The 14,386-nt window shown below is 34.9% G+C and overlaps 1 protein-coding gene across 1 annotated transcript; it reads right to left on the bottom strand.

Moving 5' to 3' along the window:
* Positions 1-11,405: 11,405 nt before the first annotated feature.
* On the bottom strand, positions 11,406-12,332 carry LOC308497195 (olfactory receptor 4N2-like; the record flags this gene model as incomplete). Its single annotated transcript, XM_081047555.1, has 1 exon — positions 11,406-12,332. One exon carries the CDS (start codon positions 12,330-12,332, stop codon positions 11,406-11,408), a length of 927 nt encoding a protein of 308 aa, XP_080903681.1.
* Between the last annotated feature and the right edge of the window lie 2,054 nt (positions 12,333-14,386).

Genomic DNA, 14,386 nt, shown 5'->3' with positions numbered 1-14,386 from the left:
TTTCTGCATAACTTTTCTGTAAAACTAAAACTGCTTTTAATTTGTTAAAAGTCTATTAATGTGTTTAAGTATAAACCACTTTTTTGTGGAGCTTTGCCATAAAGAGGAGATAAATGAGATAATATGTGGAGGAAGAAAGGTGACAAAGAGATTTAATATGAAAAAAATGTGGTTATATGCTATGGGACAAAATCCAATAGGGGGGAGAAGTTAATGGCGCGGAAGAGAGGAAGAGAAGTACCAGAGTAATTGCTCTTAGTAGAAAAGAAGGGTGCATTCTGATGCACAGATGGAAGCGCCAACCTTTTCGGAGCACTACCAGGTCAGCCAGTCTCAGGAGAGAGGAAAGGGACAGGGCTCCAGAAGCAGGTGTCTGGGTAGATGGAGTGGCAGGAGCTGAGGAATCTCTTCTGCCCATTTTCTCAGTGAAATAGGAAACAAGATGATAAGATAAGAGTGAGGATGGGAAAGGAGATATCTGAGAACCAAAAACAGTATTTCTGTAGTCGGGATATTTTTGCCATGCACATGATTTATGTTCATAAACACTGAAATTTTAATTAATTTTTAAAATAAAATATAAAAATGAATCCCTTGCATTTTGGATCAGAGATTTATTTTAGATGTTGCCCATTCAATATATCCTTAAGAGAATCGGATTTGGATACACTCATTAGGCAGTAGCAGCAGAGGCTTTGGTTTTACTAGGAGAGGTCTGATGGGTACACAGTAGTTTTGGATCGTCATCTTGATCCTAGTTCTATGGCTAGCGTGGTGATATATATTTTTTTAATTTATTAGTTTCAGGTGTACAAGACAAGGTAATACTTAGACGTTCATCATTTATATCCCTCACACTGTGAACCCTCCTTCCCCCATCCACTATCCCTCCGACCTCACACTGAGCCATCACATTATATATATAAAATTATAGTTGGCATTCATTAATGTTTAGCTTCTGGTGTACAATGCCATGATCAGGCATCCACAGTATCTCTGAGGTGGTCTCCCAAATAGGACACATTTCCATCGGATACCCAATAAAATCTTTACAACATTATTGAATACGTTCCCCAAATTAATTTTCAAAAAACCCTGAGGCCATCTTGTGGTTACCAGCTGCTTCCTAATCCCTTCACCTTTCCCCTTATCTCCCCCCCCACCCATCTAACAACTCTCGTTTTTTTCTTTTTGTCCCCAAAACTGTTTCTGATTAGTTCATTCACTTATTCTTTTCTTTAGATTCTGCATATAAGTGAGATCATATGGTACTTGTCTTTCTCTTTCTGACTTATTTCACTTAACATAATGTTCTCTAGATCCATCCATGTTGCTGCAAATGATAAGATTTCTTTCTTCTTTATGGCTGCGTAATACTCCATTGTATAAATGTACCACAGCTTCTTAATCCAGTCATCTACCAATGGGCATTTCAGTTGTTTCCACACCTTGGCTATTGTGTAAAGTGCTGCAATAAACATAGGAGTGCATACAGATTTTTGAATTGGAGTTTTGGATTTCTCCGGGTAGATGCCTAGGAGTGGAATTACTGGATCATAGGGTAGTTCCATTTTCAGATTCCTGAGATACCTCCATACTGTTTTCCATAGTGGCTGCACCAGTCTGCAATCCCACCAACAGTGCACTAGTGTTCCCTTTTCTCCACATCCACGCCAGCATTTGATGTTTGTTGATTTATTGATGATAGCCATTTTGACTGGAGTGAGGTGGTATCTCATTGTGGTTTTTATTTGCATTTCTCTGATGGTTAGTGAGGTTGAGCATTTCTTCATATGTCTTCTTGCCTTCTGTATGTCCTTTTTAGAAAAATGTCTCCTCAAGTTAGCGTGGTGATATTTTTGAAACAGATGGCAAAGGTGGCAGCCAAAACAACTCTCTTGACAGCCTGTTTCCTGTGTTGTTCTGGAGGTCATCTCTGGATGTCCAGACTATAGTATGTTCTTCCGGACTTTTCAACTGCTCTGTAAGCACATAAGTGTCTATATTAAATCATGTTGTGTTTCAAATAGCTAGAATGCAACAGATACCTGACTGGTCTATCAAACAACTATCATAATTTATATTCAGTGTGAAATCAATCAGGGATAAGATCAACAAACAACAAGTCATAGAAATCTGCTAGAAATAATCATGAAGTTCTGGAGAAAAAAACACGAAATGTTTCCATGACCTTTTTACATGAAAATGACCAGCATTTTTTATTTTATTTTTTTTTCCTTCTTCTATCTATGGGGGGAAAACTGCAGTTAATTTCTTTCAAAATATACTTACAAGTATAATAATATTTCCCTCTTAATGACATTTTTCAACCCTTTGATATTTGCCAAGAGTCTTGGCTGTACATACCTACGTCATTTCTGAAACTGGAGTAATCACTCTGTTGCTTACAACCTCAGAATCATTTCTTATTGTAATTACAAGACAATCAAAGTCCATATTCACTTCATAGACCATAGATTGGTAGAGACACTACCAGTATCTCTAACTTTAACTCTTAGTCATTTTCACATTCATTTACTATATCCCCGTCAATATGAACTTTGTTGTGCTCTTCAAGTATACCTAGTTCATGACTGTTTTCAGATTTTTGCACTACCTTTTTCCTCTGCCTGGAATGCTCTGCCTGCAGGTGCTTGCATGGTTGGCCCTTCCGGTTTGTCTAGAGATCAGACAAAATATTCTATCACCTCTTCGAGCAGGCCCTTCTTGAAGACTGAAAGGAAACTGATTACCCCCACCTCACACTGTCTCTATTTTGCTTTTCTTTTTAGTTTTTTCAGGACGCTATCTCTTCCTGAAATCACGTTATTTGTTTTCTATTTTAATGACTGTCTGCTCCCACCAGATGTACCCTTCAGGAGAGCAGTCACTTTACCTGTCTCATTAATAACTCTTTCTCCCAGTGCCTAGAATAGAAAGGAAGATGCTCAATCAATGCAGTGTTTTGGAAATGAATAAATTAATTTCACATGAAATTCTCCAGGCTTGATTTTTATATTCTACTCCCCCCCTTTTATGAGGCTAAGTGCTTATTAAACAACCGTCTCATGGAAGCTTTTACTTCTTAGTTGCGAAGGGTATAAATCACAGGATTCAACAAAGGAAAGATCACTGTGTGGAAGAGAGAAACCACCTTGTCATCTGGGAAGGCTCTGAAGGGGTGATGTAGATAAAGATGCCAGGTCCAAGCATGAGAAATATAACAATGATGGGGTGGTGCTTGTGGACATGGCCTATTCTTCACCTCAAAGGAGGACCCACGTACATAGCAATGTATGCACTCCCCACCGTCTTCCATTCTAAACATTTGGTCGACAAAATAAAAATGTATAATTCACTCTTCAGTACTAATCATTTTCTCTCGAATGGCATCCTTCTTGAAATTTACCAAATCTGAACCACTCATTAATTACTTCCCATTTCATCATATATGTTTTTTGCACATAAGTGTACCTAATAAAATGAGATGATTTTCTTTTTTTAAGGAAAGTAAATCTCATTGGTATCATTCTAATGAAATTAATATATTCAACAAATTTTCCAAAAATTGAGTGTAATGTCTGTCAGCATATTGATTAAAGCCCGTAAACTATTTAAGCATAAATTAACAAGTTTTACATACACTTGAAGAACATGATTATATATTTAATTGATACTGATGCTGATGATGGATACATAAAGCACTAAGCCAATTTGTAGATCTTCAGCCAGGAAAATCCCCCATCAATAAAATGAGACAGTTAGAGTAAATTATCTCTAAATTCCCTTAAAATGCAAGTATTCAAAGCAAATGTTAGAAATATCCTTGGTTTGGAATCATTTTATCTGATTCTAATGCCTTGGTTCAGCAATTCATTAACTGTATGACCCTGGGAAAGTCACTTAGCTTTCACAAGTCAGAGTTTTCATTAATCAAATAGAACAATGTGTGTTGACTCTTTCTACTTAATCGGGGTGATAGATGAGGATCAACTGAGGTGATGATGGTAACAATAAGTAACTCGTTCAAGTATGTTTAAACTAAAGTTAAACCTGAAAAAATTTAGATGTTAAGAGGTAGCTCTATTAGACATTTCTTCAAAGACATACAGATGGCAAGCAGACACATGAAAAGATGCTCAACATCACTAATCATCAGGGAAATGCAAATAAAAACTTCAGTGAGATATCACCTGTCATGGCTATTATCAATAAATCAACAAACAAGTATTGGTGAGGATGTGGGGAAAAGAGAACCCTCGTGCACTGGTAGTGGGATTGCAACTTGGTGCAGCCACTATGGAAAACAGTGTGGAGTTTCCTCAAAAAATTAAAAATGGAACTACGTTATGACCCAGAAGTTCCACTTCTGGGTATTTATCTGAAGAAATCCAAAACACTAGTTTGAAAAGATATATACGAGAGCAGCCCTATGTTCATTGCAGCATTATTGACAATATCCAAGATATAGAAGCAACCTAATTATCTACTGTAGATGAATGGATAAAGAAGTGGTACATACATATGCATACAATGGTATATACTCAGCCATAAAAAAAATGAAATCTTGTCTTTTGGAACAACATGGATGGACCTAGAAGGTATTATACTAAGTGAAATAAGTCAAAGAAAGACAAATATCATGTGATTTAACTTATATGTCGAATCTAAAAAACAAAATAAGTGAACAAACAAAACAGACAGAAACTCACAGATACAGAGAACAAATGGACACGGTTGCCAGATGGGAGGGGCACTGAGGGGATGAGTGAAAAAGGTGAAAGGGATTAAGTACAAATTGCCAGTTAAAAAAATAGTCATGGGGATGTAAAGTTACAGCATAGCGAACATAGTCAATAATATTGTAATAACTATGTATAGTGTTAGATGGGTAGTAGTCTTACAGAGTGACCACTTTGTAAGGTATATAATAAATGTCTAGTCACTATGCTGTACACCTGAAACTAATGTAATATTATATGTCAACTATAGTAGAAAAATAAATTTAATAAATGAATAAATAAATAAATATTGAATGGACACATTTCCCTCTAGATCCTATGTCAATATCTTTAGGATAAACCCTGGTTAATAGTAGCTGCATAAATCTAAGCAATTAATAGAGAGAAGCAATTGTGGAGCTGCATTAAAGCCTTGACATAAAATTGCCAGTGCAGTCAGTTGTTTGTATATCAAGTGTCCTCGGTTTCAAAACTTCCTAACTGTCAAAGTCTATGTTGATAAATAATAGAACCATCAGCAACAGAAGAAACTCAAACATGTTGAGTATGGCCGCAATATTATAAAATCTGTTAAGTTTTTCTCTGGAGCCTTTAGCCTACCCTTTGTGCACCTTTTTCCCTTTAATCTGTACTTTATAAGAAAAATAAAACACGTCTGTCATTTGTATGCTCTTTGGTTTTAACACCAGACATCAACTCTCTGAAGGCTATTAACAATTTTACTTAATGATAACAAAACGAAAGTTTTTGTGCACCATTGTGGGAGAGTAGAGAGTGCCACTCCACTATATTTAGACCAGAGCCTCTGGCGATTCCTACTGAAACTCTGACCTCTATTCCATTGCATTTCAAGACAGCAGATGAACCAGTAGAAAAGTGGCAATATTTTTTCTACTTTCTTCTCTTTGCTTCTTATGAATACATATCCCCCCACCGGAAATTGGAGGTTACAACTCTCCAGAGGTTATGTAACTCTCAGAAAGTAGCCATCCTTTCATCCTGATGAAACATGAACTGACCATTTTTGTCATTGTTCACAAATATTTGTTCTCACATAGAGGACCTTAGATCTTGAAATCTCCTCTAACTATGATGTAATGGAGAAAGTGCTTTGGAGATTTGAGAATACCACGAACCTCCTGAATATTTCCAAAGGGAGTTATTAGAATGTCAACTAAGTTAGGCAAGGGAAAATGCCAGAATTGTGTAAGGGATAAATGTGCCACACTGGGTTAATTCTGAATTCTAACATAAAAACCCTACCAGTGAATGAGATAATAGAACCCTATTTAAAAGCATATTTACTGGTCAAAAGTAAATAGAAGATTAAGAAAAAGTTTATTTATATCTTGTAATAAAATAGAGAGAAAAATATGTAGCTAAATGATAAGGGAATATATATATATATATGAAAGGAATATATACATATCTAAAGCAGGGCCAGGATGGGGGTGAGGCAAGTGAGGTACTTATCTCAAGCGCAAAATTTTCCAGCATGCTAAAAACCTTAATAAACATAAATAATATTTTAATGCAATATTTTTCAGAACAAAGTTAATATAAAAATTATGAACAAAATATTAGATTTTTTAAACAAAGACATCAACATGACAGATGTTTCCTTTTGCCTCAGGTTCCAATATAGCTCAGCATGACACTATTAATGATCTTGACTTTATTTAAAATTTGGTATTTGTTTTGTTCATCATGGCTTTTTAAATTAATTTTAAAATAAATATCATTAATTTCAAAATTAATTATTTTTAAAAATTAATTATTTAAATTTTAAAATTAATTATTAATTTTAAAATTAATATTATTTAATCTTATTGCTGTTTTTTGGTTAGTCCCTTAAATTCTGCACTCAAGGCAAGTGCCATACTCACCACTCTAGCTTCACTATCATTCTGGCGCTGAAAGCATGTGGCCAGAAAGCAGTCAGTAATGCATATGTATCTTTCAGTATATTGCTGGTGATTAAGACATATACACAGAGAATAAAAATAATGCTCATGAACAATTTCAAGGTATAATTCTTCTTAGAGAAAATGGAATATTAAAAAATACTCAACTATTCCTAAAGCAGGAAGGAAAGAGAGTGCAAAGGAACAAAGAAGAGATGGGACAAATAGAAAACAAATACCAATTGTGGACACAAACTCACATATGAACAATTATGTAAAATGTAAATATACCAAACATGCCAGTTAAAAGAGACTTTCAGATTGTATAAAAAAGCAAGATCCAAGTATATACTGCTTAAAAGATATCAGTTTTTAAATATAAAGACACAGTTTAAGGGTGGAAAATGATATACCATGTGTGATGGTTAATTTTATGTGTCAACTGGCCATAAGGATCTCAAGATTATACTTGACTTCTAGTATGTCTGTGAGAGTGTAGGTATAAGACTAGTATTTGAATTGGTGGACTCAATAAAGTAGATTGCCCTTCCCAATGTGGGTGGCATCATCCAATCTATTAAGGGTCTGTAAATGGCAGAGGAAGGAGGAATTTGCCTCTTCTTCCTTGGTTCACTGATTAAGCTGGAACATTTCATCGCATTCTTCTCTGGCCCTTGAACTGGAATTTATGCCATCAGCTCCCGTGATTCTCAGGCCTTTAAATTGCAACCACATATATAAAAAACAACAACATTAAGTTGGATTTAACTGTTCTGATCCATAATTAACTTTTTATTTTAATAATCTTCAATAAAAAAACAAAAAGTTCTTCATCTTTGTTTTAGCTGAGCAGAGTAAGAGTGAATAAACAACAAGTACCAAGCTCATGATAAATCTTTTCACGTCCTATTTAGGTCACTTTCCTTTGAGGAAATGGTTTGCCCTACACCAAACGGTTATTTTCTCTTTAAAGGCTGTTTCACTAAACCTCCTTCTATTATTTTTTGTGGATACTCTAGTGATCCACATCTTTAACTTACCACAGTCAATTTAAATTATTATTCAAGTATACTTCATGAAGTATGTTAAGTATTTTACAAAAATATAAATTTTTATCCTCCTTTAAGTCCTTTGTGCTATTGTCGTTATCTATTTGACTTCTACGTAAGTTATAAGCCAAATAGTACTTTAGTTTTTATTTAAGCAGTTAATTACTTTCTAAAGTAAATAAGAAAATATAAAAATAGAGTTTTTCCATATTTAGACACTTTTTTTTCCCTATTCGATTAGCACGTGTTACACCATGGTCTTATTTGTATTTTTACTGCTTGGAGTTTCCTAGATATGCAGTTTAATGATTTTATGAAATTTGGGAAATTCTTGGCGGTTTTATCTTTGGGTTTTTTGTCCCATTCTCTCTATACTCTTCTTCTGGAATCCCAGTTACATATATATTTAACTATTTGATATTGCACCAAATTGTATTAACACTACTCATGTTTTTAAATTTTTTCTCTCTGTCCTTTACTTTGAATTATTTCAAATAACCTGTCTTCACAATCATTAGTCATTTTATTTCCAGTGTCCAAAATGCTGTTCAGCTCATCTAAGAAACTTCTTTTGATTTCAAATATTGTTCTTTTCAGTTCTAGCATATCTGTTTATATTTAGGGTTTGCACTTCTCTCCTAAAATCCTCATCTCCTTATCCATTTATCATATGAAATATATTTATAATAGTTTTCTAACGTCCTTGTCTGACAATTCCATCATATGGTTAATCGGATAATTCCATCATATATTTCAACTGATAGTCTATCAATATTTTCTATTAATTATGAGATATTCTTCTCTGTCTTATTTTCTTGGCATAACTTCCAGTTTTTTAAATGACATTCTTCACACTCTATGAAAAATTTAGTGGAGGATGAAGAATTATATTTAATTTTATTTTGCTTAGTTTTTCAGAAAGTTAAAACCTTTTTCTCCATCCAGAAATTAAAATGAGGATCTAACCATTCAAATTTCTTCAAAGGTCTAGTTGAACTGGGGCTTGGAATCATCTTTAATTGTATTGAATTTAGCTCAGATTAGTTTTACCTCCAACATTTGCCAAGTGCCACCAAAGAAATATCTTTGATCTCGTTGGTATTTGTAGCTGGGAGGGGTTTGTGCCACATTTCAGGCAGTTTTGTTTCCCTTAGGATTCAACTCTGTAGACATCAACATCCAACCACTACAATAATGTCTGAGAATGTGAAAATTTCCTCTGATTTTCCTTTCTTACTCCACTGTCCCTTTTTCTGAGCAAATTATTGATATGGGTGTCAGTGGGGGTAGAGGAGAAATTTATAAAAGTGAGCTTTTATTTTTGTGTGTGGAGCCTCTTTTAGATTCTAATCTGCCTACATCCCATGTATTATTAAAAGTTCAGCTTGATTTTTTTTTCATCCCTACAAAATATCTCAATCTATGGCAGATCACCCCTCCATCTGCCTAGATCTAGTCTAGATACTTGCCAACAGATAGATTTCTGCCCAACTATACAGGCCTGTCTCTCTCTGGAGTTCAATATGGTAAGGCTTCCTTGTTTCATCCACTCTTCAATAGCCTCATAGAAAAGTAAAATTTTTATTTTGTGCTTTTCTTATTGGTGATAATATATGAGCAACATTCTCCCACAAACTAACCAGAATAGGTGGTCTTTATTCTCATGGCTGACTTTTGAGAATAAAGTTATTTTGATGTTTATAATACTTTCCATTTTTCCTTTGGTTGTTGACTAGTATTTCAATTGCCCATATTTCCTTCTGAGTATGTATCTATTTCATATTCACTTATTAATATTCTTTATGTAGTAAATGAATTAATATTTTGTCATTTATATCAATTTCTTAGTTAACAGCCTTTATTTTAATTTTTATGCATGGATACTCCCTTGTACTATCCTGTGCTATGAAGGGAACACTCAATTCAATTTCCATGCAAACCTCTACAATTGTGCAGAAAATAATCCGCACATTCATATGTGGTGGGCATTTTCATCACTCTTTTACCTTTTGTCTACACATATAATTTATAACACATCAAATGTAACTATTTTTCTATTTATTTTCTATTTTTATGTTATACTTCACTGACTTTTTCATCTCCAAGATCATAAAAGTATAATCCTTTATTTTATTGCTGTTTTTGGCATTGTTTTGTTTTCCAAAGAAACTGTGAATGTATAAACATGTTCTTCTAGGACATTTTCATCTAGGGTTCATATCAAATATGCTCATGTAAAACTCAAGTTTACAAAAAAACTAATTGGAGAGAAAGGCAATAACATAAAAGGCATATCATTCTCCAGAGCCCCGACCATGGCTAAGTGATGGGTTCCTTCAGTAGGGAGCTGGTAACATGGCTTCTCGTTTTCCCAGTCTCCTGATTGTTGCAGGAACAGATAACTGGGCAGGTTAATTTTATTGACAATTATGTGGGAGGGTTTTTGCAATTTGTCTGGATGCCCAGCATAGAGAATGGTTTTCTACCCCTTAAAAGACTAGAAGTATCTAATTTCCTACATTTAACTGCATTATATTTAAAAAAACCAGTGATTTATGCAACCTCCAACAAATTTGTAGTACCAATTAACTATCACTGTCATAATCAGAGTGAAATCAACTGAGGACAAGGTTTAATGTCAGGGAAATTATGTTAAAAATCCATTAGTAATTATCATGAAGCTCTGAAAAAAATCAAGTAAAATAATTTCATGATATTTTTCCATAAAATCAGTTATCTTCCTTTCTTATCTCTACCAAATTTTTGAGGGGGAAAAGAGAAAACATATACAGAGGGTGACAAAAAAGAATGTACACACATTTTTAAAAAGGAAAAAACTATTAAGATTGTAATATTCCAGAGGGTAAGAGGGATGGGGGGAGGGAGATGAGGGTAAGGGGGATCAAATATATGGTGATGGAAGGAGAACTGACTCTGGGTGGTGAACACACAATGGGATTGATAGATGATGTAATACAGAATTGCACACCTAAAATCTATGTAATTTCACTAACAATTGTCACCCCAATAAATTTAAAAAAAGAAAAACAAAACAAAACAAACAAAAGATTGTAATATTCAATATATACCATAACAAAAGATGAATACAAGTCTCATTTGACTTCTGCAATTAAAAGAAGTGCTCAAAGTGGTTACCATCAGCGTCCAGACACTTCTGATTACGGCAAACTACTGCTTGAGCAACATTGATCAAAGTGTCCACTTGTATAGATTTTTGGCACCCCCGAATGTATATATAGAGACTTTTTCAAAAATATTTATGCAGTATAACATTTGACTCTCAATGATGTTTTGCAGCTTATTGATCTCTGCCCAGAATCTTGATGATGATGCCTTAAACTATAGAAGAAAAACTGTGAATGAGTGACTCTCTTGCCTAAAATATTAAGAGGAACTCTTACTGAGATTAGAATAGAATAAAACTCTTATTTCAGCCTAAAAGACTTTAGTAATTTGACCCTAACAGTCAGTTAAAATTTAACCCCTAAATCTCTCACACTTACTCTTTATACATCAACCACTCGTGTTTTATATTCTTTAAACATACCAAGTTTATTCTGTCATTGTACATAACTCTTCCTCATTGCTTATAATAATACCTGACAAATGGGAGACATTCAATTAAAAACAATATTTGTTAAATGAATAGTTTGCAGCCAAATTCCCACTTCTTGGCTTATAAAATACATTCAGCAGAACACATGCCGACTCAATAACCTCTTCATAGAAGATTTCACTTCCTGATTGCGAAAGGTGTAAATCACAGGATTCATCAATGGAAGGATGACTGTGTGAAAAAAGGAAACCACCTTGTCAGCTGGGAAGGTCTTGAAGGGGCGAGTATAGATGAAGATGGCAGGTCCAAACATGAGAAGTATAATAATGACATGAGTGGTGCATGTGGAGAGAGCCTTGTTCTTCCCCTCAGAGGAGGACCCACGTACACGGCAGACGATGACTGAATAGGAAGCCAGAAGCCCCAGGAAGCACAGGAGGGTGAGCAGGCCACTGTTGAAGACCATCAGAAGCTCCACCACAAAGGTGTCTGTGCAGGCCAGCTTGATGACCTGTGGCACATCACAGTAGAAGTTTTCCAGCTGGTTTGGGCCACAGAAAGGCAAGCGGAGGATGAGGGCCACCTGGATAATGGAGTGGATAAAACCCCCAAGCCACAGAGCCAACAGCAGGGCATAGCAGGCTCTAGGGTTCATGACAGTTGAATAGTGTAAAGGACGACATATGGCGATATAGCGGTCAAAGGCCATCACAACAAGGAGTAACCCCTCCCCTCCTCCAAGGAAGTGCAAGAAAAAGAGCTGAGTGATGCAGTCTCTATAGGAGATCACCTTCTTCTCAGAGAGGAAGTCCACCAGCATCCTGGGAGCCACAATGAAGGAGTAGGATGCATCCAGGAAGGCCAGGTTGCCCAGGAAGAAGTAGAGGGGGGCTGTGAGGCCTGGGTCTGATTTGATGGTGACAATCATGAGGAAATTTCCAGGGAGGATGATGAGGTAGAAAATTAAGACTAGCACAAAGACCAGGAGCTGAATATTTTGAGATTGGGTTAGACCAAGGAGGATGAATTCCTTCACCACTGTGCTATTTTCTATCTCCATCTCCTCTGCCTACAGAACATCAAGGAGTAGAGAGTTTATTTCTGTCTCGTCCATCTAGATCATAGTTCTTCTCTAAGTAAAAGCAGTGTATGCCATATCTATGTTATACCCTCACTCTCCCACAACTTAAGAAATATTTTCTGCACTTTATTTTTCTACATTATATAACTGTCAAACACCCTGGTCTTGAAGCCACACTCTTTTCCTGCTTCAGTCTTGTGCTTCTATTTAACTGTTCTCTCATGTGTGAGTCTGGAATGCCCCTGCCCTGGATTTATGATTTGCATTAGGCATATGAACAGTTTTTTGATTAAGAAAAAACTTAACCATAATTATCAAGTTCTTAAGGTTTTTATTTGAATGGGGGGTTGAAGTGGGGGTTGACAGAAAAAAGAAATGACAGAGCTTTTTAAGGTAACAGATTTGTTCCATACCTTGATTGTAATGCTACTTTATTTATTTGTCAAAATTTATTGAACTATATAGAAATTGGTACATTTACAATATGTAAGTTACACCTTACACATGTTGACCTAAAAAGCTAAAAAAGAATACTATTTACTTGAAATATTCCATTTTTCTCTATAGAATATCAACCCATCAACCTAGTCGAAATAAAAACATTCTAATTAATGTGAGAACTTAAGATCTGAGGCTGATCTGTACAGTCGTCTCCAAATCAGTAATGTGCTCACCAAACAAACATATTTTATTGGTATGAAAACAATAATTGTAGAGTTTCTATACATATCCTATTATATCCCATTCTTTGAAGTTTATTTTTTAAAGTTTTATGGTTTGTATAGAATCATGATATAATTGAATATAAAATATACAAATAATGTATATATATGTTGCTTGTGCATGCTCAAAATGGTTTACTTTGAGATGAAAAAATTTTAAAACTTGAGGCCCTTGAATTACAGCAAAATACTACAGTGTGAGATAAAACAATATTTCACAGATTTTAATTACATGGCACACTTGTTTTTTAATAGTGTCATGGAACGTGGAGTGTATAGAACAGGGAAAAAAGGATCCACTCACTTTAACTGTAAGAGGAGACAGAATAAAAGAGACGGAAGAGAAAAACAATAAAGTACCAAATCAAGAAAATATTTACAATGACACATCTATTCAAAACATCAAAATATCTGCTTTTTGTATGTCTAAACTGAAATATATTAACTAATAACAGAGGTTTCTGTGTATAGTCTAAACTGGGAATTATGAAAAAAGTATTTTACATCACAAAGGCACATGTATGTGTGCATGCCTGCCCATGCATGCACCAGCACACGCACTGAAGCATAAAAATTTACCAATGGCACCATCCAAATTAGCTTTTCCGTTCCTTTCATCTTTTCTTTCTCCTCATTTTTTCTTTTTCTTTTCCCTCTTTCTTCCTTCTTTCCTTCCTTTTTTCCTTCCTTCCCTCCTTCCTTCCTTTTCTCTCTCTTTCTTTCTATTTTTCTTTTTTTACTTTCCTCCCTCCTTTCCTCCCTCCCTTCTTTTCTTCTTTTCTTCCTTCCTCCTTTACTTAGGCATTCATTAGCTTCAATATTTATCATTCCTTCTATGCATAAAACCTTCTGTTAGAAAGCAAATCAGGAATCCCTCTCTACTTACTCCTCAGTAGTGTGCATCTTCCAGGCCATTATAATATTGGTTATTTCACGCTCTTTCAAACATTAAGGCTGTCTTTAAGACATAGAAGAAACCTTTAAGTACCTCTAAGAGTAAGAGTTGCAGGCTCATCCACTGTGCCTTGTGTTTTATTTCCATCATGCATTTCTGTTCTTGTATTGACTCTTTAACAGATGGGATTCATTACAATCTAACATCCCTCACTTCTTTCAGTTAATATATGCTATGTAAATTTAAGACCAAGTATTAACATCCCCAAGACAATTGGTATTTTGACAAAGGCTGTATATATTCCCAATAAAATAATTTTAAATATCAGACGGAACTAGATCTATAACACTTAAAATGGATAAAAGATGTTGCTGTATTTTGAATTCAAATCTCATATATTAGTCTATTTCTACTGT

Source organism: Rhinolophus hipposideros (genome assembly GCF_964194185.1).
Source record: "Rhinolophus hipposideros genome assembly, chromosome: 5".
In the NCBI taxonomy this organism is placed as follows: domain Eukaryota; kingdom Metazoa; phylum Chordata; class Mammalia; order Chiroptera; family Rhinolophidae; genus Rhinolophus; species Rhinolophus hipposideros.
This window is presented reverse-complemented; position numbering and strand designations above follow the sequence as displayed.